Source organism: Cottoperca gobio, chromosome 13 (assembly GCF_900634415.1).
Source record: "Cottoperca gobio chromosome 13, fCotGob3.1, whole genome shotgun sequence".
Taxonomy (NCBI): domain Eukaryota; kingdom Metazoa; phylum Chordata; class Actinopteri; order Perciformes; family Bovichtidae; genus Cottoperca; species Cottoperca gobio.
The window spans coordinates 19,188,300-19,209,253 of NC_041367.1; the positions used below are offsets into that span (position 1 = coordinate 19,188,300).

The 20,954-nt window shown below is 41.9% G+C and overlaps 1 protein-coding gene across 5 annotated transcripts in view; it reads left to right on the plus strand.

Annotated features, from left to right (window-relative positions):
• Window positions 1-20,954, plus strand: part of ryr1b (ryanodine receptor 1b (skeletal)) — a 75,520-nt gene that overhangs the window by 25,410 nt on the left and 29,156 nt on the right. For all 5 annotated transcript variants that reach the window (XM_029446539.1, XM_029446540.1, XM_029446541.1 and 2 more), the window contains exons 20-68: window positions 425-641; window positions 739-843; window positions 1,206-1,309; window positions 1,427-1,510; window positions 1,596-1,755; window positions 1,983-2,130; window positions 2,212-2,417; window positions 2,887-3,061; window positions 3,242-3,450; window positions 3,540-3,886; window positions 4,358-4,493; window positions 4,718-4,878; window positions 5,518-5,680; window positions 5,809-5,895; window positions 6,582-6,808; window positions 7,205-7,649; window positions 7,734-8,294; window positions 8,396-8,596; window positions 8,695-8,806; window positions 8,908-9,051; window positions 9,177-9,450; window positions 9,689-9,806; window positions 9,939-10,071; window positions 10,314-10,408; window positions 10,514-10,649; window positions 10,735-10,918; window positions 11,090-11,201; window positions 11,324-11,444; window positions 11,538-11,707; window positions 11,842-12,062; window positions 12,721-12,811; window positions 13,021-13,161; window positions 13,267-13,430; window positions 13,883-13,961; window positions 14,073-14,162; window positions 14,395-14,535; window positions 14,790-14,867; window positions 14,965-15,040; window positions 15,141-15,264; window positions 15,937-16,052; window positions 16,131-16,198; window positions 16,450-16,571; window positions 16,862-16,911; window positions 19,207-19,267; window positions 19,369-19,495; window positions 19,583-19,691; window positions 19,787-19,868; window positions 20,112-20,242; window positions 20,365-20,685. In XM_029446539.1, the coding sequence (XP_029302399.1) occupies window positions 425-641; window positions 739-843; window positions 1,206-1,309; window positions 1,427-1,510; window positions 1,596-1,755; window positions 1,983-2,130; window positions 2,212-2,417; window positions 2,887-3,061; window positions 3,242-3,450; window positions 3,540-3,886; window positions 4,358-4,493; window positions 4,718-4,878; window positions 5,518-5,680; window positions 5,809-5,895; window positions 6,582-6,808; window positions 7,205-7,649; window positions 7,734-8,294; window positions 8,396-8,596; window positions 8,695-8,806; window positions 8,908-9,051; window positions 9,177-9,450; window positions 9,689-9,806; window positions 9,939-10,071; window positions 10,314-10,408; window positions 10,514-10,649; window positions 10,735-10,918; window positions 11,090-11,201; window positions 11,324-11,444; window positions 11,538-11,707; window positions 11,842-12,062; window positions 12,721-12,811; window positions 13,021-13,161; window positions 13,267-13,430; window positions 13,883-13,961; window positions 14,073-14,162; window positions 14,395-14,535; window positions 14,790-14,867; window positions 14,965-15,040; window positions 15,141-15,264; window positions 15,937-16,052; window positions 16,131-16,198; window positions 16,450-16,571; window positions 16,862-16,911; window positions 19,207-19,267; window positions 19,369-19,495; window positions 19,583-19,691; window positions 19,787-19,868; window positions 20,112-20,242; window positions 20,365-20,685 (7,727 nt within the window). The remainder of the gene's footprint in view (window positions 1-424; window positions 642-738; window positions 844-1,205; window positions 1,310-1,426; window positions 1,511-1,595; window positions 1,756-1,982; window positions 2,131-2,211; window positions 2,418-2,886; window positions 3,062-3,241; window positions 3,451-3,539; window positions 3,887-4,357; window positions 4,494-4,717; window positions 4,879-5,517; window positions 5,681-5,808; window positions 5,896-6,581; window positions 6,809-7,204; window positions 7,650-7,733; window positions 8,295-8,395; window positions 8,597-8,694; window positions 8,807-8,907; window positions 9,052-9,176; window positions 9,451-9,688; window positions 9,807-9,938; window positions 10,072-10,313; window positions 10,409-10,513; window positions 10,650-10,734; window positions 10,919-11,089; window positions 11,202-11,323; window positions 11,445-11,537; window positions 11,708-11,841; window positions 12,063-12,720; window positions 12,812-13,020; window positions 13,162-13,266; window positions 13,431-13,882; window positions 13,962-14,072; window positions 14,163-14,394; window positions 14,536-14,789; window positions 14,868-14,964; window positions 15,041-15,140; window positions 15,265-15,936; window positions 16,053-16,130; window positions 16,199-16,449; window positions 16,572-16,861; window positions 16,912-19,206; window positions 19,268-19,368; window positions 19,496-19,582; window positions 19,692-19,786; window positions 19,869-20,111; window positions 20,243-20,364; window positions 20,686-20,954) is intronic.

Here is a 20,954-nt window from a genome sequence, read left to right on the forward strand (position 1 = left end):
GTCTCTATAGCCATTACATTTGGCAATCAACATTTACTTCATAATGATAAGATAAAGCAAAAAACGTGCCACTTTAAAATGAGAGCTTCACACAGTCCTGCACTTTACATGATTAAATTAATTTAAAACCTTTAAATAATCTCTCAAATAATCCCCCTAAAACCTACAGAGTCTTGTCCCCCCAGAGGAGATTGTACAACTGCGTGTAATGATCCCCCACAGTGCTGAGATGGGGCTAATGGTAAATTGACTGATGAGAGCACACAGGCTCAGGAATTGGCACAGAGATTTCATCAATGTTTTCTTTATTATGAGTCTTATAAAGATCAAGGCAATGTTGCCATAAGGATTTAAGTAGTGGATAAAGAAAACTCCGTGTCAAATAGATAAAGATTTTTGACTGACTCTGTTTCTGTCACCCCAGGGCTCGGTTCCTCCTTGGTGGTCGTCATGGAGACTTCAAGTTTATGCCACCGCCTGGCTACGCCCCGTGCTACGAGGCTCTGCTGCCGCGAGACAGGATGCGTATTGAACCCATAAAAGAGTACAAGCACGACTTCCAAGGCGTGCGCAACCTGCTGGGTCCCACGCTGTCCCTCACACACACCTCGTTCACCCCCTGCCCTGTGGACACTGTTCAGGTAAAAGCCCCAAACCTAAAATCAGAGTTTGATCATGTCGTTAAAGCACCCGCATTATGAGTTTCTTTGTGTTTGCTGACTTTCCTTTGCCGTATAGATTGTGTTGCCACCCCACTTGGAGCGTATCCGAGAGAAGCTGGCAGAGAATATTCACGAACTCTGGGCGGTGACCCGTATCGAGCAGGGCTGGACCTATGCGAGTGTGAGTATAGAGTCAGCACTGCAATACAGATTCAACAGTAGAGGAGTTTAAATTTCACAAGCAGTTGGAGCTCTTGAGTAATGTGGGAGTAATATTTCAAAACGCTACTGTATGTAGAACTTAAGACTTTAGTTAATAAAGAGGCCACGAATGTGACTTGTCAAAAAAAGCGACTTGTGTTATATAATAAATCTTAATTGATTTTCTTCAGTACGAGAACAATGATTTCAAATATCTCTGACTTGATTGATCTATCAACCAGATGTATGCAACACAAGGAAAGAGGCAAACAAACATACATTCATTATAAATGAGTTATTTATTTTGACCATTGAGTGACCTACCGTCATCTTCCTCCACAGTTCAGGGATGACAATAAGAAACTCCACCCTTGTCTGGTGGACTTCCAGAGTCTCCCTGAACCAGAGAGGAACTACAACCTGCAGATGTCTGGCGAGACTCTCAAGTGAGTTTGTAATATCATATTTTATAGAGGTTTCAGTTTGAGAGATGTGAGGGTAAGAGGAGGAACATAATGTCCTTCGACACAATTATTGATGCCTGCGTCCTTGCTCTCCCGCAGGACTCTCCTGGCGCTGGGTTGCCACGTTGGCATGGGTGACGAGAAAGCGGAGGAGAATCTCAAGAAGATCAAGCTGCCAAAGACGTATGACGACAAAGATATTTCTGTTCATGCAAACTTTCTACATCTTTCATGTATATCTGAATATGAATTTCCGTCTTTCCTTCAGCTATGTGATGAGTAATGCGTACAAGCCTGCCCCCCTTGACCTCAACCATGTCAAACTGACACCGAACCAGAACCAACTTGTAGAAAAACTGGCAGAAAATGGGCATAATGTTTGGGCAAGGGACCGGGTACGACAAGGATGGACCTACAGTATTGTGCAGGTATCTATTTCCAATCCTTAATAAATACTAAAATTCTGGTGAGTAAAAAAAAAAATGAATAACCAAATGATATAACCCTAAGACCATGTCCATTTATACAGGTATACTCACATTTAGGCTAGGCCCTGGTGCCATTCCAATGTTTTTACGCTTATTTAGTAAATAAGTTATACAAATAGTCTCATCTTTTTGTTCTGTATTAAGTCCTATTCTGTTACGCTTCTCAGGACATCTTGAATAAGAGAAACCCTCGTCTGGTACCTTACAACCTGCTGGACGAGAGAACTAAGAAAACCAACCGAGACAGTGTTAACAACGCTGTCCGCACCCTCATTGGCTATGGCTACAACATTGAGCCTCCAGATCAGGAGAGCTGTAAGTGTGTTTATTTAATCCAGAATATTCCAATGTATTTTTATTTTTTACTTAATCTTATCTGTCATCTTTTCCCTGCAGCTGGCCATGGCCTCGAGAACACCCGCGGGGACAAGGTACGCATCTTCAGGGCAGAGAAGTCGTACGCTGTCACCCAAGGGAAGTGGTACTTTGAGTTTGAGGCTGTAACCACGGGGGAAATGAGAGTGGGCTGGGCACGTCCTAGTGTCCGCTCTGACAATGAACTGGGAGCAGATGAACTGGCCTACGTCTTTAACGGAAATAAGGTCAGTCCGCATCATGAGTTCACCTTAGCTAAATCCATGTCAGTCCAATGTAATCAAGTTTAGACTGGGAAAATGCTTATCAAAGTCAAGATAGGTCATAAACTGTGTACATTTCTTTCTAAAACCTTTCAAAACTGTTTAAATATGAGCAGATAAGATGTAGATCCTTTACAGTAAATCTGCTCTTTATTTTTCCCATCAAACTAATTAAAATATAGTATTTGGAAGGTACTTTGAGATGTGCCGTCCCTTAAGTTGTACGTGAGGCTTGATAATAAACCACATTTCTGTTGACTGAATGTTGACCTTACTTTTTCCTAAGTCCGAAATGGCATCAAACCTAGTCTACGTTGTCAGAAAAGATAACTTTAACATTCATGGCCTGACATTGAAGTCTCTGTTTTTATTTCTTTTAATGGAAATTGGAAGTAGTATCTTATAGATAATTGATTGATGTAACCCTCTTCAGGCTCAAAGATGGCATGTTGGCAATGAACCCTTCGGTCGCCAGTGGCTCTCTGGTGATGTGGTTGGTTGTATGATTGACCTGACTGAGATGAACATCATGTTCACTCTCAATGGAGAAATGTTGATCAGTGACTCGGGCTCGGATATGGCATTCAAAGACATTGAAGATGGAGAAGGTAAGAGTAATTTTACCTTATGTGATAAGTATTAGTAGCAGTTACGGAACGGAAGTTTATCTTGACATAAAACTTGTTTGGCATAAATTGATACCTTATTTTGTAAAAGATATCAGCACAACTGCACTGCAATCAGAAAATACTTTTACCAATAACTTTGCTGTGGTTTTATCACTCAAGGTTTTATACCAGTGTGTGCCCTGGGCCTGTCTCAGGTTGGAAGGATTAATCTTGGGCAGAATGTCAGCAGCCTGCGCTACTTTGCCATTTGTGGCCTGCAGGAAGGATTTGAACCTTTTGCCATCAATATGAAGCGAGACATTACCATGTGGTTCAGTAAAAGTTCGCCCCAGTTTGTGCCTGTACCCCACGAACACAATCATATTGAGGTAATTACTCTGTGACACTTTTAATGTTTATTGAATCTAGAAATTTAAAACCAGATAATTTATTCATTTTTAAACCCGTTGTGTCGCAGGTCTCCCGTGTGGATGGGACTGTGGACAGCGCCCCCTGTCTAAAGCTGACCCATAAGACCTTTGGCTCGCAGAACGCCAACACCGATATGATGTTCCTCAGACTCAGCATGCCCGTACAGTTCCACGAGACTTTCAAGATCGTAGCAGGCGCAACCCCTCTCACCCGGCCCCTCACCATACCAGAGGAGGAAGTGATAGTGGTGGAGCCCGACTCAGAATTTGAGGTTCTGAAGAAATCTGCCGGCCGCAAGGAGCAGGATGACGAAAAGAAGGAACCGTCTGTAGCTAAGGAGATCTCCATGGAAAATGAGAAGGACACAATGTCAGAAAAGGGAAAGAAAAAAGGGTAAGGGTGGCAGGTTGTTTCTTTCATCCTGCAGAGTATTAATGGTGAAGATTATTATGGAAAGAATTCATCCATATTCTCAGTATAAGACAAAACATGTGTCAAAGAAGAGCATCCCATGCTTCCTAAATGAAACTCTGTGGAGTTGCTCAATTTGCTATTAATTTAAAACTTGATATCAAATGACAAACTGTCTCCTAAACACGAGACATACAGTAAGTCCACCTTTCGGCAACACCTCAACTCATCTGAACAATGGACCGTTTTCCTCTTTTGTGGCTTTGATTTATTTTTCCTTGTTCTCGTAAAAACATGCTGTTGCTTGTGCTACATGCAGTTCAATGCTATTACATTATGTGGTTTCAGATGAAAAATCTAAAATGACATCAATATCATTTAGCAGTGAGCAGCTGCCTAGTGAGGCCTTAAGATCTAATTTTCCAAATATATGTTATCTTCTGTCGACATTAGATTCTTCTCTAAGGCCAAGAAGGTGGCCATGATACCTCTCAACCCTCCTCCTGCCCCTCCAACAGTGCCACGTTTGATGGAAGATGTGGTCCCGGATGACAGAGATGACCCTGAGTTCATCCTGAATACCACCACTGTGAGGAGCTAAACATTATCCTCGGCTAATGTTGGATGTAAAGCAAGGATTAGCACATGTTAAAATTATCCCTCCAGTTTGTGCAAAGTCCATGGATCAAGGATTTGCTGAGCCTGTTCAATGAGAGTTTACTGTACATTAGGTTCCATCATACTATTAAAGTTATCATAGAATCTCAGATGTTCTCTTGTCACATGTCCTTCATTATTATCTTTCATTTTCAGTATTACTATTCTGTGAGGATCTTTGCTGGGCAGGAGCCTTCTGGTGTGTGGATTGGCTGGGTCACTCCTGACTACCATCAGTATGATCCAACCTTTGACCTCTCCAAAGTGCGCAGTGTCACTGTTACTGTGGGAGATGACAAAGGCAACATACACGACAGGTAAGTCTTTCCCACATTTAAATGATATTCTTTTTACAAGAGCAATGTCAGTACTTGTGTATGTATTTATTCTTTATTTTTATTTTTTATCTTGGTTTAAAATGTAAGTAATGTGATTTAGGCTTTCTCTTTTATTCACACGCTGGTGGGATAAAGGACAAATGGCAGTAACAAATGACAAACATACACTGTTCATACATTTATAAATATCTAGGGATATCAAGAAGATGGGAAGGTTTCTGTTTTTACTTTACATAATGTTCAATCATTTAAACTAGCTACATTTAGTCACCAACCTTAAGCTACCTAATCTTATGGTGTCCCCCAAGGTTCGATACTTGGTCCCTTTCTTTTCCCCATTGATATGTTTCCTTTATGCCACATTATCAAAAACAGACTACAGATACTGCTCCCAGGACATCACATCTTCAGAACTTACTCCAACGAGAAATTCAGAAGTTAACTTAGTTGAGAGTTGGTTGTCTGTGTGTTATTCTCCCCTTTCTTTAGTTATTGTCTCTCTGTGCTGTAAAGCACCTAGATCAACTGTATAATGTGTCAACTGCCATATAAAAGAAAGAAAGATGAGTTTAGTTGAGATGAGTTTTAACATAGCAGTGCGTTTGTTTTTCTCTGCAGTATGAAGCACAGTAACTGTTACATGGTGTGGGGAGGGGACCTGGTCAGCAATCAGCAGACCCGCTTCAGCCAGGAGGACATGGTTGTTGGCTGCTTGGTCGACCTGGCAACAGGTCTCATGACCTTTACAGCCAACGGAAAGGAGATCAATACCTTCTATCAGGTGAGGAAAGGCTACACAGTATAGGTTGTGTGGGTATTTGTATCTGGGTTTTTCAGACTCAACTTCAAATGAGTTAGATGAGTTATGTGACACTGTGGAGCTGTAAAACCTGAGGTGTTTTATTTCAGGTGGAGCCCAACACTAAGCTGTTCCCAGCCGTCTTTGTTCAGCCCTCCAACCAGAACATGGTGCAGCTGGAGCTTGGAAAACTCAAGGTCAGAAACTACTTTTGCTCACACACAACAGTACATTTTCTTTTTTTTAAGTAATTTTTTCTTCTTTTTCTATTCAACTTCTCCAACTAACATATATTGTTCATGCATACTTTCTGTCATACCTCATTCAGAAAAAAATCATAACTTGGGTCAAACTTGCGTTGGCAGTTTATCTAAATGGTTCAAAGCATGTCAGCCAACACTTGACCCTGGTTAAATACGAGGCACCATGCGTCTCTGTCTCTGTGTACAATTAATTTAATTGTATGGATTTTGGACATACTGAAAGGTTGATGGAAATATATGTAAAGAGAGAGAGACAAATAGAAGTGCACATTTGTGGGCAAGGGAGAGCGAACATGCATGTGGACTGAAAGTGAAGTGAAAATGTATTCGGTAATGTGTGTAATACCAAGGTTTATCAGTAAAGTGTGTGGAACAACTCTGCTGACTGGAGTCTCTACTAATCACAGATTAACCAGTGACATCTGTCTCACAAGAATGGGTCCAACAAGGGTTGATTCTGCATCTTGTGCACTTCTGCTGTATAAAACGCCCCGTTCTTTTATTTCTGCTTAATTGTCTTGTTTTCTTGTTAGACCCATTGCTTCCTCCCTTTTCAAGTCTCATTGTTAAACTGCTTTTTTCTGTCTGTGATTGTCTACACCTCCCTTTCTCCCTCTCAGAACATCATGCCCATCTCGGCAGCCATGTTCCGCAGCGAGCGTAACAACCCGGTCCCCCAGTGCCCTCCCAGGCTGGATGTTCAGATGCTGACCCCAGTTATCTGGAGTCGTATGCCCAATCACTTTCTCAAACCCGTGGTGGGCAGAGTGAGTGAGAGGTTGGGCTGGAGTGTGGAGTGTACTGAACCTCTCATCATGATGGCTCTGCATATCCCAGAGGAGAACAGGTCAGAGACCGTAGCCCCAGCAGACATTAAAGTTAGTAATTGGTGAAAAATTAGCAGGTTAGCGGCAGAAACTACATTTTACAAAGTACATGGGAGTTAATCTAGGATTTTATCACAAGAATCACAATCCTCTCTTTTTTTGTTTCTACGGAGAACAGGTCAGGGGTCAAAGTTAAAACCTTAAATAATCAAGAATTAATTAGAATTAATTAAATTTAGCAATTTGCTAAAAACAAATGTGTGAAGATCCATCACACATATTTCATTTTGTATGAATGTGTGTGTGGATTTACTCGCAGTTCTTTTCACAGCAGGTTTATCTTTCCAGGCTTATGATAATAACTCACCTGTGTTACCTGATCAGTTTTGAACTTTGAGTCTGTCTTTGTTTTTCAGGTGTATCGACATCCTGGAGCTGTCGGAGCGTCAGGATCTGATGAAGTTCCACTACCACACCCTCATGCTCTACTGTGCTGTGTGCGCACTTGGCAATAATCGAGTGGCTCATGCCCTGTGCAGCCATGTGGATGAATCCCAGCTCTTCTACTCCACCGAGAACACCTACCTGCCTGGACCTCTCCGCAGCGGCTACTACGACCTGCTCATCAGCATTCACCTGGAGTCTGCCAAACGGGCACGCCTGGGCACCAACAGGGAGTTTATTGTCCCCATGTCCCAAGAAACTCTCAGCATCCACCTCTATCCTGATGCAAAGAAGGCCCATTCTCTCCCCGGTGTCGGACTAACTACCTGCTTACGGCCCAAGCTGCATTTCTCATCCATCAACTTTGTCGGCACGGACCCCGACTTGTACACCCTTAGTCCTATTTTCCCTCTGCAGGTAAGAGACAAGAGACAGTTAACATTGGAACATTTTTAGTAGATTTGAGTTTCCTCTTGTTTATTTTTGATCTTTCCCCCTCAGGAGCTGAAGACCAGGGCGATTAGCATGTTAACAGAGGCTGTGCTGGATGGTAGCCAGGCTATGCGGGATCCAGTAGGAGGCAGTGTGGAGTTCCACTTTGTCCCAATCCTGAAGCTGATCAGTACACTTCTCATTATGGGCATCTTTAACGACGAGGACTCCAAGCACATCCTCAAGATGATCGATCCAAATGTTTTCAGTGGAAAGGAGGAGGAGGAGGAGGAGGGGGGAGAGAAAGCTGAGGAAGGTGGAGCTGGTAAAACTGAGGAAGAAAAGAAGGAAACTGAAGCCGAGCTTGAGGACGAAGGTGTCGGTGATGAGGAAGAGGAGGAGCTGAAAGAGTTGGAAGAAGGAGCGGTTAAGGAGGAAGCAACTGAGCCTAAGGAGGAAGGAGAAGAGGAGGAGAAGGAAGAGGAAGAGGCCAAGGGAGGAAAGGTGGATGGAGAGAAGGCAGAGGAGGAGAAGGAGGTAGAGGCAGTGGAGGCAGAAGTGAAAGAAGAGGAGGAAGGTCTGGAAGAGGGATTACTCCAGATGAAGCTACCAGAGTCTGTCAAACTGCAGGTCATTATGTTTTATATTCAAACACTGTCTGCTATTGATATGCACAGTGTTTATATCTGTTAAATTTGAATCCGATCTTATTCTGATCCTATCTCTCTCAGATGTGCACACTCCTGCAGTACTTCTGCGACTGCGAGCTGCGGCACAGAGTGGAAGCCATTGTGGCCTATTCAGACGAGTTTGTCAATGGTATCCAGAAGAACCAACGCGTTCGTTACAACCTGTTAATGAGAGCCTTCACCATGTCGGCTGCTGAGACGGCACGCAAGACCCGCGAGTTCCGTTCACCACCACATGACCAGGTACAAACTTTAGGAAATGAAAAGCCTCATGCCGAACGAGAAGAAGCAAATAGACAACATATTTCTGATGGTGTCGTCTTGCTGTGTTCCTCTTCAAGGTTCTTTTGCTGACCAACTTCAAGCACAGTCCGGAGGATGAGTTGAGTCCAGTGCCTGAGGAGGTGCGGGACACTCTCGCTGAGTTCCACACTGACCTCCTGCTTCACTGTGGTGAGGAGTTCTGTAAAGATCCTGTGTATCCCCGGGCTCATCGTTTTTTCATCCGCTGGTCAATTTTGAGAGTTTGTGCTGAATTCCCATTTTACACACAGGTATACATATTGAGGAGGAGGCAGAGGAGGAAGAGGTGGACTCTTCACTGAGTGGCAGACTCATCAGTCTGGTCGATAAGATCAAGAGCTTGCGCAAAAAGGAGGAGGAGGAAAAGCCAGAGGTCGAGGAGGAAACAAAACCCAGTAAGAGTTACCAAATTAGATATTTGAAAGACTTGATTAATTGGCAACATCAGTCCAAAACATTTTGAAATCTGCCATTATATCCATAACAATCTATACTGTACCTCTGTGTCCACTTCACCAAGACACCCTTCAGGAACTGATCTCCCACACCATGATCCACTGGGCCCAGGAGTCGTTCATTCAGAACCCTGAGCTGGTGCGTCTGATGTTCAGCCTGCTGCACAGGCAGTACGACGGCCTCGGTGAGCTGATCCGAGCGCTGCCCAAAGCCTACGCCATCAACGCCGTGTCTGTTCAGGACACCATGGACCTACTCGAGTGTTTGGGACAGATACGTTCGCTGCTCATTGTCCAGATGGGCCCAGAAGAGGAGCGGCTCATGATCCAGAGCATTGGGTCAGTGTGTGTGGGATGACATGTTCTCGTAATGCTTATCTTATAGTTGTGATAGAAATGGGACATGTGAAATTGAAATCCATATTTTGATATTTGATATTTTCCCTTTAGTAATATATTTTTGTGAAATGCTTCCAGCTCATCCTGCCCTAAAATCTCCAGCGGCAATATTTTTCCAAATGTGTCATCCCAACCTAAGCAGTGAATCTGATTTATGTATTTAATCTCATTGTTTCAGGAACATCATGAACAACAAGGTGTTCTACCAACACCCCAATCTGATGAGAGCACTTGGTATGCATGAGACTGTCATGGAGGTGATGGTCAATGTGTTGGGCGGAGGAGGAGACTCCAAGGTATTTTCAGTCTGTTTTATGTAGTCTCACCAGTCTAATGGTGGGGCCTGTTGGACACTCGACCTTATTGTTGGCGTGTGCACCGTACGGCCCACAGCAGACAGACCGTATCTTTTCACTTTTTCTCTCCAGGAGATTCGTTTCCCCCAAATGGTGACCAACTGCTGTCGTTTCCTGTGCTACTTCTGTCGTATCAGCCGACAGAACCAGCGCTCCATGTTTGACCATCTGAGCTACCTGTTGCAGAACAGTGGCATCGGCTTGGGTCAGTGTCAGCCACATATCACACTGTTGCACTAAACATAGGGCAATTGTTTTTCAGTGTTTTATTCTAAAAGTGGATTTATCTGTATTTATTGTTAGGTTAAGATGTAAATATTAGATTTTAACTTTCCCCATCACCAGAATACTTGTGAAATGTTTCCTCTTACTGCAGAAAACAAAACAAATATAGAATAACAAGCCTTTATATTAGGCGAAGAACAAACAAATACTTTACATTTGCAGGCATGCGTGGATCCACACCTCTGGATGTGGCTGCAGCGTCTTGCATCGACAACAATGAGCTGGCCTTGGCTCTACAAGAGCAGGACCTGGAAATGGTTTGAGAAAAAAGAAAATGACAAGAAAGAAAAATACACATGAAAGGGTACAGTGGACTTGATATCTTATAATCTCTCTTGGTGTCTCCTCACATGGCGGTGTAGGTGGTGACATACCTGGCTGGCTGCGGTCTGCAGATGTGTCCAATGCTCCTTTCTAAGGGCTACCCTGACATCGGCTGGAACCCCTGTGGAGGAGAGAGATACCTGGATTTCCTCCGCTTTGCTGTCTTTGTTAACGGTCAGCACCCTCTGCTATGAGGATTACCTTGTTATTTTGTGTTGAAAGTAACTGTCACTAACTTTTGCACACCTGTACCTTACAGGAGAGAGCGTGGAGGAGAACGCTAACGTTGTGGTGCGTCTTCTCATTCGTCGGCCCGAGTGCTTCGGCCCAGCCCTGCGAGGAGAGGGCGGGAACGGTCTGCTGGCTGCCATGGAGGAGGCCATCAAGATCTCAGAAGATCCAGCAAGAGATGGACCCACGGTGAAAAAAGACAGACGCTTCATGTAAGTGATGGCGCAGTAGGTGTGATACAGGCTCATTCACCTTTCAGTTTGTATTTACACATACAAATAACAATCTAAAAGAAATTAATGGTGAATTTGTTTATTGGCTTGTTTGTTTTTAAGCTCTGCTAGTCAAAGCCAATAAAAAAAACTGGTTTTCTTGATTGGCAGGTTTGGTGGTGAGGAACAGCACGAGGAGAACCGTGTCCATCTGGGAAATGCCATCATGTCCTTCTACTCAGCCCTCATTGATCTGCTGGGTCGCTGCGCTCCTGAGATGCATGTTAGTATAACGGCTTTTCACAATATTGATTTATCTTAAGCCTCCAGGCATGATGGCTCAGTATGTGGTTGAAGAGCAGTAGTCAGTCTCATACAGTATGTCTTAAATGTTCATATCTACAGCTGATCCAAGCAGGCAAGGGTGAAGCTCTGAGAATCAGGGCCATCCTGAGGTCTCTGGTGCCCATAGAGGACCTGGTGGGAGTCATCAGCTTATCCGTGCAGATTCCTGCCTACGGCAAAGGTTAGTCACTGAGTCAGAATCATGGAAGTGTACAATAGTTGAACTTATTTTGGCATCATCCCGCATATATGATTTATTTTGTCCAAACCACAGATGGTCAGATTATTGAGCCTAAGATGTCAGCCAGTTTTGTACCAGACCACAAGGCCTCCATGGTGCTGTTCCTCGATAGAGTGTACGGTATTGACAACCAGGACTTCTTGCTTCACGTGTTGGAGGTTGGCTTCCTGCCTGACATGAGAGCTGCAGCCTCTTTGGACACAGTGAGTAGGAAAGGACAGACAAAAGAAATGTCAACTATGTCAGGAATCTGTATGTTGATGTGAGTCACTATCCATCTGTCTCCAAAGTACTGCACTGCTACAAATGTTTTTTCTGTCTTCCTCTCTGATTATAGTTGGCATTCAGCACGACTGAAATGGCCTTAGCACTGAACCGCTACCTCTGTTCGGCTGTTCTGCCTCTGCTCACCAAGTGTGCCCCCCTGTATGCTGGGACGGACCACCGGGCCATCATGATCGACTCCATGCTCCACACCATCTATCGCTTGTCCCGCGGCCGAGCCTTAACCAAGGCTCAGAGGGACGTCATAGAGGAGTGCCTCATGTCGCTCTGCAAGTCAGTACTAAACCCAGTCTCTCTATTCAGACACATGTTAAAGATAATTAAGCATCCGAATGATTGTAATAATACATATTTATTGATTTTAGTTTGCAACTCATGGCTCAGTAATAGAGTGGTGCAGGGATAGCGTATTTTTGTAGGCTGACCCGGAGGTTAGCATCGCACTGCTTCAAAAACTCGGTGGGATTTTTCCTTTTGGATTTTGGATTATTGCAGAAAATAAGCTCTGTGGACAATAAACGTTTAGGATACTTACACGTTTTGTTCGCCGGGATAATCTTAACAAATAAACAGAACTTTTTTCATTCTTGAAGTATGAATGCAATCGCCAGAAGTAAAAAGATAACGTTAGATAATAAAATATCTACACTAGGTCGCATGGCTTCACGTCACCACCAATAAGCCAAAGGCGGACTTGTGATGGCGTTTAGTTGTCTCATTAGGCCACTTGTTAACAGCCACCATTTTTAAGACGCATAGAAGCTTCAGAAATTCACGAAAGCAATATTTAGTGACGTATTTTATGGATGTGCTGAAATGCTAACTCATTCCTGCATCACACTATACAGGACCCCGAAAGTGTATAAAATAAATAATATCCCATGTGAAACATGTGCATTCCTCATTTTTAGCGTTTTTATGATATTTACAGGTACCTTCGACCCTCCATGCTGCAGCATCTGCTCAGACGACTGGTATTTGATGTGCCCATCCTCAACGAATATGCAAAGATGCCACTCAAGGTTAGCCTGCGATTTAATTTGTTGTATTTGTTATATTTTATTTTATAACAGGGTTACAATTATATTGAACAGAAATCTAAATGAATGTAACACACACAATCTAACCAATCCGTGTTTTGCATGGATTACATTACAGCGATAATTGCATTGTTATATACAGATCTTATCTTTTTTATTAAAACTTTTCTTTTGTGATTGAATTGTTTCAGCTGTTGACCAATCACTATGAGCGTTGTTGGAAGTACTACTGCTTGCCTAACGGATGGGGGAATTTCGGGGTGACCTCAGAGGAGGAGCTACATCTTTCTCGTAAACTCTTTTGGGGAATCTTTGAATCTTTGGCACACAAGGTGAGAGATGAATCTCACACCCACAGTGTTTAAACTGTATGATTACACAGGTTCAAAGCTTGTGGCATCATCAACCTGACTTCTCTGATGTCATCCGAACTCTAGAAATATGATGCCGAGCTCTTCAAGATCGCCATGCCCTGCCTCTGTGCTATAGCAGGAGCCATCCCGCCTGACTATGTGGATGCCACCTACTCCTCTCACACTGAGAAGAAGGCCTCTGTGGATGCTGAAGGCAATTTTGATCCCAAACCAGTGGAGACCACCAAGTGAGCAGAACAATACAAGACCGTACATAAACAGTTCACACTGAAATCAATACTTAATGTTCTTTAATGCACAATGGTGCTATAAATATAACAACAGCAAAACATTAATACATCCATTTAATTTGGACACGTGACTTCACATTCTGTTCTTCTTGATGCTTTGGAAGATGCTTGTTTAGATTCTGCATGTAATGAGGAACTCGCCAATCATCAGTTGTAATTGGATATTTGAACTTGTTTTTTAGGCTGTTAACAAAGCTTTATTTAGCACTTTTTAAAACACAGTTACAAAGTGTTTCACACACACACACAATATAAATCAATTGAGTAATAATAGATATAACAATATAAAACAACGAGGGACCAAACTAAAACAAACAAACACATATGACAGCGATTGAATGTTGTTGAATTCATAACCTCACACTAAATAGGAGTTAATTTATTCACAGCACCATCATACCAGAGAGGCTGGACGCCTTCATCAACAAGTACGCAGAGCACACTCATGACAAATGGGCCTTTGAAAAGGTCAGTTGTGAAAATTGTAAATCATTAGATATAAATGAAGTCCCTGTTTGTTTGTTTTTGGAATCGGTTGTACTCCGTAATAATTATCTCAATGGTTAAATCAATTTTCAGATTCAGAACAACTGGACCTACGGAGAGGTGTTGGATGAGAATGCTAAGACTCACCCAATGCTGCGGCCATACAAAACGTTCTCTGAAAAGGTAATGAGTAGAAACCTTCTGTCCAGTCTCAATCCTAATAATCTGCACACAGGTACAAAGTGTTTTTATTGTCCTAAATGTAGTTTCAGATCAGATTAAAGCAGTATTCCTGAGCCATGAACTTTTTTTAATGTGTAATTCCATGTGTTTAAGATCTTAAGACATTCACAATAAAGTATACTCTTTACAGGCCCCCTGTTCATTTTTATGTCCTGTTCTCTCTGGTTCTCAGGACAAGGAGATTTATCGTTGGCCCATCAAAGAATCCATGAAAGCCATGCTGGCCTGGGAGTGGACCTTGGATAAAGCCAGGGACGGGGAGGTGGAAGTCGAGAAGAAGGCTGTCACACGCAAGATCTCCCAAACTGCTCAGGTACAAGAGAAAGGAGTAACAAACACTCGGTAATAATGTTTGATGCTGTGTTTCCTATTTGGAAAGGATGGTTCTTACACAAGGGAACACAAAAGCAATGATGGATCTCTTACTGGTCTTTTGTGACTCAATATTTACAAATACTCAGCTGGGTGAAACAATGGGAACATTAAAGCAGTTATTGTTTTAGTGGGAACCTCCTGAATCCTCACATGGAGAATAATTTCTCTGCATGGTGTGTCTTCTGTCTTCAGGCCACTTATGATCCCAGTCACGGCTACAACCCTCAGCCAATAGATATCGTAGGAATGGCCCTGTCCAGAGAGCTGCAGGTGTGTATCTTTCTGTCACAGCACTGATCGGTCTCATGTTTTGCTTCGACACTTGTAAGGAGCCTGACAATTTCCTTTTCTTATCCTCACCGTCCAGTCTATGGCCGAGCAGCTGGCTGAGAACTATCACAACACCTGGGGCAGGAAGAAGAAGTTGGAGCTACAGTCCAAGGGTAAGAGTGGTTTTCTATTTCACATTCTTATCTGAGAAGTTTGTTTCTAGTGGTTGTGGCTATTTTGCAGTCGGTTGAGTCCAAAACTGACTTCTGTTAGGCGCTGGCACCCATCCTTTGCTTGTGCCTTATGACACCCTGACGGCTAAGGAGAAGGCCAGGGACAGGGAGAAGGCCCAGGACATGCTCAAGTTCCTCCAGCTCAATGGATATTCTGTGACAAGGTGAGCAGGAAGTTCTCAGTGTAACATTAGTGTTTCCTCTGATAGTTGGGTCATTCCTGTTATGCAGCAACAATTCGGACTCAGATTTTCTTTTGGCGATTGAGATTTATTTGTCAAGTTTTCTGCATTATATAAGAAGAGTGACATGTTTAACTGTCAGGAAAACATATGTTCCAATCTCAGGCACTCAGATAATAAACCTTATGGATGTAGTTTTACTTGGTTTATCGACCTAACATTGTGGAACATTTTGAGCTAAGTTTGACTTAGCTTAGCGATCCAGATTTAGCTAGCTAACCTCCGGCACATAAACAGAACTTTTATAACTATATGAATATGTTTTTTTTGATGACTTTATCATAAATTATCTTAATTTGGTGGAGCTTTAAGAGTGTAACAAACGGATTAACATCATGAACAATGGGGGAAAAAAAGTTAATGCTCACCTTACTTTACTCCTTTGAGTTCCTACCAAAAATGTTCCTGAAAATGGTGTCAAAGGAAAAGTCTTTTTTATTTTATTTTGGAAGGCAAGAAACTATAAATTAACAGGGTGGAAAATGGCCTCAAGGATACACAGCAAATTATGAAAATGGTAAAGAAAAGTAAAATATATACTGTATAAATAATATTTGGAGCATTTTACAATTTCCGTCTTCTCTCCATCCTCAGGGGACTGAAGGACATGGAGCAGGACATTTCCTCCATTGAGAAGCGTTTTGCCTACGGCTTCCTCCAGAAGCTTCTTAAATGGATGGACATCGCCCAGGAGTTCATCGCTCACCTTGGTACTGACTTCTAATGGGCGTTTTTGGGAACTTTTATTGCGCACCATTTACTGAATTTTTAATTCTGTTTTTTAACAGAGGCTGTGGTTAGCAGTGGTAGAGTGGAGAAATCACCACATGAACAGGAGATCAAATTCTTTGCCAAGGTGAGCTGTGTCATGCTGTATGAACGCTGTACAGATCCTCACCTTTGTAGGGATTCAGCTCTGGTGAAATACACTTAAGATACAAGATTCTTTCCAAAAATGCTGGTTTGGAGACGCCTCCACGCTCGCCTGCTGCCCTTAATGAACTTAGGGACGTGGAGCCTGTTTAGTGGCACCATGGTGTGTTTCTGAAGAAGTTGTTATTTTCTGTAATAAATATTTAATCTTGGGTTGTTTTTGTTTTTTAATAGATCCTCTTGCCCCTGGTAAATCAGTACTTCAAGAACCACTGCCTTTACTTCCTCTCCACTCCTGCTAAAGTGTTGGGTAGTGGAGGGCATTCCTCCAACAAGGAGAAGGAGATGATTGCGAGGTATGTGCAGTGACAGTTTAGAAAAGGTTATTAAAAAGACTGGTTTCTTCTCTGAATGATGTGACTTAAACTCTTTCCCATCGACCCTTCCCTTCTTACAGCACTTTTGTGTGACTATGTCGGTCCTCTCCCTCTTCCATGTCTCTCCATCTTTCTCCTATTGTGCAATATCCAGTCAATTACCTTGATCTCCCTTTTGCTTTCTGTGTCACCTCAAACCTCTTTCCTGCCCTGTTTCCCTGTACCGTTCTCCCTCCCTCTCCCCTTCCTCTTTTATCCTCCTACCTCAGTATCTTCTGTAAATTGGCTGCTTTGGTGAGGCACAGAGTATCTCTCTTTGGTAAGGAATCTGCATGGTGGCATTATGCCCTGTAACCATCTCTGTCCCTTTGTATCTGTTTTCCTGTCTAATTTCTCTTTATTTCTCCAGATCTTTCTTCCTACTTTCACATTTATTACTAATCTGCACAGATTCTATCCTCCAAAGCACTCTTCACTCATTTCTTCTTACTGAAGCTCAACTTCTGCTTGGCTTTGATATTTCCTGCAACCGGGGGCCAGATGCATAAAACTCTGTGAAGATTCACGACTTAAACTCTGTGTGCGCACAAATACTGAAATATGCAATTTTTTTGTCGATTTATAAACCCACACTGATTTATTACGCTCAATTGTTGTGGAGCTGGATGCTCGTGCATGAGCCTCATTTACACTCCCACGGTTATGGTTAGCCATGCATGGATATAGAGACGCCCTTAAACATTTGTTTGCATATCATAACCTGTGCTCCTCCACCATGTGTTAGACCTGTTAATGAGAACAACAACAAAGAAGTGCAATTTAACCAAGTTTATCCAACAGCATCAGAACAGCTGTTATAAAGGGCTGTGGCTATTTATAGCACCATTACCATTAATGTATCACATGTATCTGCAAACCATCATTGTGGCGATATCTCAATCATCATTATTAAACATCAGAGATGAGCAATGATTCATTTATAGAGCTCATATTGAAACAGACTTTACAAAGTGCTTCACAATTCAGGACAAAACTAAACGTTCATTAACAGGGAGATGATTGCTCGGTTGCTTTAGATTGACATTTTACAGAAAGCTGTGTAGATTACAAAACTAATAACACAATATCAGGGAAATTGTAATACAAGCTAAACAATATTTTACTTTAAGATTACATTATCTTATATTTCATGTCCACCATATCACCTGCAGCTATTTCTATACAACTGTGTGTGTGCCTGGTGTGAAGTACTTCTCTCTCTTCTATTATAAATACCAGTTTGTGTGTGGGGAAATGCAATATGCATGGTTTTCTCAGCTGGCCTATATGAGGCAGTCTATGCTTCATCCTCATTCTCATCCCCCTTCACAACCATGCGTCTCTAATAGTCCGTCACTCTTATGTAACCAGGTCAGTAGACGCTGGCTAGCATTTCACACTGAGCCTGCGCCCTTTAGCTCGGCTCTCAAGTATCACATTGTACATGATGGTCAAAGTTCACCACTGTAACTGATCGACCACTGCAGTCAAACTGCAAAGTATAGCAATATAATGTTCAACTGTTCCATAGTTACGTGTTTAAAGGGGACATATTATGCTCATGTTCAGGTTCATTTTTATTAAACATAATAATAATAATTATCGGTTTGTACTAGAAGCTTTAATGTTCAAAAACACATTATTTTTCTCATACTGTCTGTCTAAATATATATATATATATATATATATATATATATATACATATATATATATTTAGACAGACAGTATGAGAAAAATAATATATATATATAATATAACATAATATTAATTATAATATATAATATATATAACTATATATATATATATATATATATATATATATATATATATATATTTAGACAGACAGTATGAGAAAAATAATATATATATATAATATAATATATTATATAATATATAATATATAATATATAATATAATATTAATTATAATATATATATATATATATAGTTATATAGTTATATATATATATATATATATATATATATATATATATATATATATATATATAGTAATATATATATATATACCTTTGTCTGAAATGCTTAATTTTAGTGCCTGTTTCTTTAAGCCCCCCTCCCAAAAAAGTCCAGTCTGCTCTGATTGGGATGTGAGCAAATGTAGTTCTCAAGCCGTCGGTGCAGATACATAGGAAGAGGAGCCACATGTAAATGGCTTGTTTTCTGACAGGCAGCCCACAATAAACAGACTGGGTTGTCTTATTTCACAGTTTGTAGGTTACTAGGCCCTCCAGATACCCAAATATATTACTGTGCACAAGCACTGAAAAAGTGAGTTTTTCATAATGTGTCCCCTTTAAGTTGTCTCAGTTATGTAATGACAGTATCTGTGATTAGAACAAAACATGGTTTTAATGTAATTTTGAGTTTGGTCACTGTTGTTTAACATGCTTTACTGTAACTGTATGTCCTGTTTTCTGTTTTTAATCTAGTGCTTCTAAGATTTACTTCTCTTATTATGAATATATCTGTCCTTTACAATAAATTGAGGTGTTATAGAAAGTGGATTTGTACAGTAGGACAGCTCTGACAACACATCTTTGCTGTACTGTTTTCAGGAACAGATGCAGGTGCAGTTGTAAACTGTCTTCACATCCTCTCACGATCACTGGACGCCAGGTAACTCACAATGTATTCATATCATATCCTCAGCACAACAGGAATACATACATATATGTATATATTTATTTTGTTTTTACTTGTGTGTCCTCCTTTTCTAGGACTGTTATGAAATCAGGCCCTGAGATTGTTAAGGCTGTCCTGCGCCAGTTCTTTGAGAGTGCTGCAGATGACATAGAAAAGATGGTTGAGAATCTGAAACTGGGCAAAGTGTCCAGTCGAAACCAGGTCAGAGGCAGCACCATACTGCTCTGTTTTCCCCCCTGTTTAACCTTCCTTGTGAGCTGATGTCTGTATTTGTGTGTGCTCCTGTAGGTTAAGGGTGTGTCCCAGAACATCAACTACACCACCAATGCCCTGCTGCCAGTCCTCACTTCACTGTTCGACCACATCGCCCAGCACCAGTTTGGAGACGACGTCATGTGTGAGTGAAGTGCTTCTCTTCTTTTGAATTACCGCTTCATCACTTCTCTCGACTCAGTGACTCAAAGCTAATGCTTCTCTTCTCTACATCCTCAGTGGACGACTTGCAGATATCCTGCTACCGTTTAATGTGCAGTATCTACTCTTTGGGCACAGTGAAGACTCCACATGTAGAGAAGTGAGTAGAGACCTTTGGATCCAAGGAAGTCGAAAAACAACAATTCCTTCAACAATTTGCATTTATATTGGATTTGACTATCAAGTTCATTTAATTTATACAGCCTCAAATTAGAAGTTTGTACACCATACGAAACACTGCGCAGCCTTTAATGTGTGCTTCTTATAGATTGATTATGCATTGATTTTTACTTGCTTTTATGTACACTTCATGAAGTTTTTGTTGTTTGTTTCTTCTGTGCAGACAGCGACCAGCTCTTGGCGAGTGTTTGGCCCATTTAGCAGCTGCCATGCCAGTTGCCTTCCTCGAGCCTTCACTGAATGAGTTCAACATGTTTTCTGTTTACACCACCAAGACTCCCAGAGAGAGAACCAGTGGGTTTTTAGCATTCTTCCCTCGTCTTCGCACTACATTACCCTAACAATCTTCAGATTATTAGAATATGTTAATGATGCATTTTTTCCTTACCTTTTATTTCATCTCTCCCCCTCCTCAGTTCTGGGTCTTCCGAACCAAGTGGAGGAGCTGTGCACGGACATCCCAGAGCTGGAGATCCTGTTGAAGGAGATCCATGACCTGGCTGAGTCTGGGGCTCGCTACACAGAAATGCCCCATGTGATTGAGATCACCCTGCCCATGTTGTGTAACTATCTCCCACGCTGGTGGGAGAGGGGCCCAGAGAATTTCCCTGAGCAGGAGGGACAGATCTGCACCTCTATCACCTCCGAGCAGCTTAACCAGCTGCTGGGTAGCATCATGAAGATTGTGGTTAACAACCTGGGTATAGATGAGGCGTCCTGGATGAAGAGATTGGCAGGTCAGTGAGCAGAAGTTTCAGAATAAGCCACAAGGCTTTCAGGTGATGGGAGACGTCATCACTATAGTGGAGGACGCAAATTAGTTTTTCCTAGGATGGCAAAAGCATGACCCTCCCTACTCTGCCTCTGACCGGCTAGTACTTGTTGCCTTTGCTGGATGGACTGGTTAGGGTTAGGGTGAGAATATCATGGTAAGCCAATCAGAGGCAGAGTGGGGCGGGTCATGCTCTTCTAGGAAAAAAGGATGGTTCTCAATTGGACTTCTCTG